The sequence below is a fragment of the Rosa rugosa genome, chromosome 5 (assembly GCF_958449725.1).
Source record: "Rosa rugosa chromosome 5, drRosRugo1.1, whole genome shotgun sequence".
NCBI classification, from domain to species: domain Eukaryota; kingdom Viridiplantae; phylum Streptophyta; class Magnoliopsida; order Rosales; family Rosaceae; genus Rosa; species Rosa rugosa.
Window position 1 is genome coordinate 21,651,403 of NC_084824.1, and position 6,080 is coordinate 21,657,482.

The 6,080-nt window shown below is 35.8% G+C and overlaps 1 protein-coding gene across 1 annotated transcript; it reads right to left on the minus strand.

Annotated features, from left to right (window-relative positions):
• Positions 1 to 2,729: 2,729 nt before the first annotated feature.
• On the minus strand, positions 2,730 to 3,958 carry LOC133712841 (disease resistance protein RPV1-like). Its single transcript, XM_062138962.1, has 3 exons — positions 3,933 to 3,958; positions 3,241 to 3,768; positions 2,730 to 2,952 (listed from the first exon to the last, which is right to left on the minus strand). The coding sequence occupies exons 2-3, from the start codon at positions 3,744 to 3,746 to the stop codon at positions 2,931 to 2,933; spliced, it is 528 nt and encodes a 175-aa protein (XP_061994946.1). The 5' UTR covers positions 3,747 to 3,768; positions 3,933 to 3,958; the 3' UTR covers positions 2,730 to 2,930.
• Positions 3,959 to 6,080: the final 2,122 nt, after the last annotated feature.

Consider the following 6,080-nt stretch of genomic DNA (forward strand, 5'->3'; position numbering starts at 1 on the left):
CAAGTCAGTATAGTAATATGGCTGACAACTTTGCATTTTCATTTCTCATGCAATTGTTTGAGGGTGGGTTGATGATACTGAATGATAATTGTGCTCATTGTTATTGCCCTATCTGAATATTAAGCAATACCCTCACACCAGCTTAGCATAATAAATGTGAGGGTATACGTGATCTGTTGAGACATAAACATAAATCTAGCATGGTCCTCCCTCTCTCCCCAAGTATAGGCTCCTATTTACACAACAAATTAAAAGTGTTATAAGCCATCCATCTAGATGCTACCGGTTTTAATCAACATGTTTTGGGAAAGCTCATATTTAATGTCCATCTCTCATCTGATTGACTCAATAGGTGACCAGAATGGCCGTAAAATAGGGTTTGTCGGCACTTTATATTCTAATGCTTTGCCTTTCGTATTAATGTTGGTGTCTGAGTTCAGTATTTCTCTATTTATAGCAGAACTTGTGCATACTATTGTCTTCTGGTCTTTGGGCTGCAGATAGTTAGTGTAGATTACATCTTTAATGTTTCTTTTTTCTTGGCATTTTTATGTGAGTGTGTATGAAATTACTATGAATCATTAGTTCGTTGGCTAGTATCTAATTTTAGCCTTTGGTTATTTGACTGATTTTTTGTTTCGGTGCCTTGTAGTTTGTAACATATTGTGTGCAATGTCAGATGAGGATTTCTTTTTAATCAATTGGTTATCTTATGGATTTGAAACTCAACCATTGTTTGTCCTTAATAGGATCTCTTTTATGTGGTGATCCAGGACCACATAATACACTACACCAATTTTTCAATCAGACGACAGTTTTTCACTGTCGTCTGATTATATACTTTGCTGTTGTCTATCTCAATGCCGTCTGATACATGGATCAGACAATACCAAAAAACTGTCGTCTGATAAAGTTTACTACAACAGCGACTACTATGTTGTCTGTTGTCTGAATACCAGAAAGAACAACAGCGGGTTATATGATTGCTGTTGTCTGAAGGTTGTGTCAGACAACAGGGGCTTATATGCTTGCTGTTGTCTGAAGGTTGTGTCAGACAACAGGGGCTTATATGATTGCTGTTGTCTGAAGGTTGTGTCAGACAACAGGGGCTTATATGCTTGCTATTGTCTGAAGGTTGGGTCAGACAACATGTAGTTGAAATTCCCATTGTCTATCCATTATTGATATTATAGGTTTCTCCGAAAAACTGTTGTCTGTTGTTTTGCTAGACAATGGCTTTCTCATTCTTTTAGTCCTTAATGTATTATAGTTAGATAGCTCATACAACAGTTTTTGCTAGGCATTTTATGATGAATAATTATTAGACAATAGTTTTTAGCTGGAATAGAATGGTCTCAGAGACATTCAAAAGACCGACATTCTGCATATATGGAATCCAAATGACAACACATTCAAAACAAATTCATTTATGTAAAGATCCGATACATTCATCCATATATTCAACAAAGTCATTCCATCCCAACATTAACCCTAACCATAAAACACTAACCATAAACTTATACTTGTCCATAAATGTGATGCACACTAACCCTGCCTAAACCTTACAAATGAAAACAATGCACCAGCAGCTTTAAGTACATCCTTTTATTTACCCTCGGAAAGCCCTGCATCAAAAAGCATCAACCTCAGTTATTTGATCAAAAATCTCTACTATTATTATTCAGAAATGTTTAATAGCTACAGACTAGTCTAACAAAAGGTGAAAGCACTAGTACAAAATTTGATTGAAGCTTGAGCATTTCTGATCTTCCCATGTTTTTGGGTAGTCTTGCATCACACACTGACCGAGTTGAGGGCTTGAATGAAGTCTTACTAGTGTCTTTGTGTCTGCAGTAAGATGAAAAATACTAGATCAGGTGATGTATACTAAAAAGCAAAGGAAATCCCAAGCCCATTATCTCATCTACCACCAGTCTAGCATGCACTAAGAATAAGAGAATGAAGAGTAGGTAGCACAAGTACTCTGAATCTACATTTTAGACTAAATTGATTAAATGATTTGGAGAAGCAAATCAGAACAAACTGAAATAAGGAATATTGAAAGTTATATGGAATCCCTAATTTCTTGATAGCATGCAAATAAACTGAATTTAAAAAACCAAAATACATGCCCCAGTGGCAGAAACTATTTAAGGTTGTAATAAAGAGAAGATTTACTTTGGGTTAACAAACTCCTTTATGGCACCTCCTGTTTTTATGAGCTCCTCAATGTACGGACCAAGTTCCAAAATTAACTGCATATGGAAAGTCAATGATGATGATGTCTAAAATATGTCCAGGAACTCCAGGAAAATTGCATTAAAATATGAGATGTGGTAGTCGTCATACATTATCTCTAAGAACCTATATCTTTAGACTCCATTGACAATTTTATCATTTATCAATTTACCCTATAGCATCTAGTCCCTACATATACAACTGCACATGATCCTTGATTCCTTGAGAGAGACATGTACAAAGAAATCCAACGTGATCTAGACATCCATACCTATAATTACATAACATTAACTAATGTTAAACAGATACCAGAGAGGTTGAGAACCAACTCAAGTAGCACTTGCTATACCCATCACAATATTTGTTCAAGAAATAGGTAATATATACCTATGAATTTCATGACCAGAACATGATCTTTTATATCAATTGCAGTTGGGCATGTAATTCGATTTTTCACCATCCTGCATATGTACTCCAACCCATCCATCATCAATTAGCAGGAAGATCCCAACTTCGTAATTATGGTTTAAGCTAAAGCCAAGCAGTTCTTTGTATATGATATCGCCATAATCTACTTATCAAGAAATAAGTTAAGATCATTGTCCATCTTACCTGTCCAGATTCCTCTTTTCTTTCTCAGCCCATACCTTCACCATTTCCCTGGGGTTGTGCTTGCAGTATCCCTTTCTGTATCAGCAGTCCCCTTGTACATATCTATTTGCAGTATCCCTTTCTGTATCAGCAGTCCCCTTGTACTACATATCTATCTATGTGTTTGCAGTTGGGTAAGTTTAGTTTTATATGCATAGGTAGATGAAACCTTTTTTTGGATCATTATCCTACTAGGTTGATTCCAGAATTTAAGCAGTCAAAGTTCCAAATTCAATTTCTAATCAAGAAGACAAGATATATGTCTAAACTACATGCATACTTCTGTAAAAGTCAATTCATGAAACAAAAAAAAAAATTGCTAGGCTTTCTCACAAGGTTAATGTTACGTACCCATCTTGGAGATGAAATCCGGAAAGATTGGCCACTTCAGTCAAAGCAGCTCTCCACCTTTGCACTTTTTCTAAGTTATCCTTGAAGTGTTCTTCATGTGCATCAAAGGCTTCTGCAAAGCTTCCTGTTTGTTTCCGTACATTTGATGGATCTACATTATAGAAAATGGGAAGCACCGTCTGTCCCATCTCTTTCATGCACTCAACAATCTCTGCGAGTTCATCCAAGCACCACTTAGAAGAAGCATAGTTTCTTGAGAAAATAACAAGCGCAAACCTTGATTCTTGTATTGCTTGCACGAGTTCTGATGAAATTGGTTTCCCTCTCTCAAGTTCATCATCCCTAAAGGTGGATATTCCTTCTCGTTTCAAAGAAAAATATAGATGATCTGTAAAGCTTTTACTGGTGTCCTCACCTCTGAAGCTGAGGAAGACATCATAGGTCCAAGGTGGATATGAAGAAGAGGAAGAAGGAAAAACTGAGGAGGAGGTACTTTTGGTTGCCATGAAAGCCTTTGGAAACCTGCAGCTAAAGGAAAAGTTTCCAGAAGAAGCAATCAACTTCATAAATTTCACTTCTTAAAGCAAAAAAATAAAAATAAAGCTTTCATGCTCGAAGAAATAAAAAATCTATGTGAACTCTGTTTTCTCTTTTTCTTTAGTTACAAGAAGCAAAAGATTATGCATATATACCTATCTTCCTGAAGAGCAGAAGAAGGCCATAGTTTGACTTCAAACCAGACCAAGGAAGGCGTGATGTCTCCTCTGTGGAGTCTGTGGGTCAGAAAAAGAACAACAAATTAGGATTTAGTAAGCAAGATGTCCAATAGGAAGCCAAGCAGCTTTCAAAATTCAATTCTTTATCAAAAGAAAATATACAAACTAGGATTTAGAATCAAACAGGTACTGCATACCTATCCTAGCCTCAAGCAAGCCATTGTTGAAGAACCTTCTTCAAGCCAGAGTGAACAAGAAGTTCAATAGGATATGAAACAGAGAAGTAAGTGAATCAAATCTTGCGATTACTTAAATTCACAGAAAATAAAGGATGAAGATTGATCGGAACAATCCAAAAGCTTATGATCACTCATTCAAAAATGTGGCACACTTTAGTTCTAGTTATACTAGTTTTGGAAATCCTGAAACACTAGCCTTCCATCTTATCTGTTTATCCTTTTAAGAAATGTGATAATATGCAAAACTTGAGTAGATTTTCCTAAAATTGTAAATGACATTTGAAATAAGATTGTCAAATCCAATAAGTCAAATTACTGTGTTAACAGTCTATGAATATCTCCACACGTACTTTCTCAGCAGCATGGTCAACTTCGAAAATTCACCAAAAATTCATTGCAAATCCAAATGACAAGGAATTAGTTTTCAAACAAGCATTTGGATGTCTAGTTCAATATACAGAAAAACCAGAACTTAAATGATTCAAGTAGAAGTTCAAATCTCAACAGAAAATCAGAGGAACATTTAAAATTCTGGAACTTTCTCAATTACAGACCAAACTTGGAAAATTCACAGAACATTCACTTTACGTCGAAATGCGATGAAACTTTCCAGATCCTTCGCTAACTAACAGAAGTGAAACATATAAAAAATTCAGGTCATTTGGAGTTCAATAAGTCAGGAAAAAGAAGTACCAAAGAAGGCTGTACTGCAGGACAGTTTCTGCAGATTTCTTTCAAAATACCAGAGTTCTTGGTATCATAATCCTTAAACTGATGGAAGGAAAATGATTATAATTTCACAATGAGACCTATAGTTAACAATACCAGAGTTCTTGGCGTCCTCTTGCCTCAATATTAAATTGAAACAAATGGTGAGAAAATATAGTATACCTATCAAACCGCTTTGTGCCAATTGCATCAATTTCATCTATGAAAATGATGCAAGGAGATTTCTCTTTTGCGAGTTGAAAGGCATCGCGAACAAGTTTTGCTCCATCCCCAATGAACATCTACATACATTGCCAGTATGATTACCTCATTATGTACCCAGTTAGAAAAGCTAGAGTTAAACATTCTACATCACTATAAAAAATTTGGTGATACAATGATCATTTACAGCCCCAAAGGATTACAAGTCTAACATCAATCATGTATTACAAAGATAAGGCAAAGGAAATCTGTAGAACAAACATTTAAATCTAAGAAACATCACGAACAAATAATTCAATTTTTCACAATGCAAGGACATTATAACTTTAAGAAACAGATGATCCTTGTGTAAACAGAGCAAAAAGATCAAAATAAAAGGAGCAAATGCAAATCCAAAATGAAGAAAATGAAACAATGACAGAAGCATTAAAGCATCCTCAAAATCATTACAAATGCACCTAAAATTGCTCAATACAGAATCTTGCATTCAATGAAACAAAAGTTATAATGACAATAACAATAAGAAATTATGCTATACCTAAACCAGTTGTGGGCCTGCAAGTTTCAGAAAAGTGGCATTCGTTTGTGCAGCATAAGCCCGGGCCATTAAAGTTTTACCAGTTCCAGGAGGTCCATACAAAAGCACTCCCTTTGGTGGGCGAACCCCTAATTTCTGAAAACGCTCCTTGTGGGTCATGGGTAAAACAATTGCCTCAACCAGTTCTTGAATCTGTTGCAGCCACAAAAAAAAAAAAAAAAAAAAAAAAAAAAGGTATTAGGGTACGGAATCCAAATGTTTGGGGGGATACAAACAGTGAGCAAGTCAGCAGCCCACGCCTAAAGTCAGAAACTTGCCTGTTTCTCTAGCCTTCCAATATCATTGTAATCTTCAGTTGGTTTCTCATCAACCTCCATAGCCTTCACTCAGGAATCATACTCGGATGGCAGAGTATCC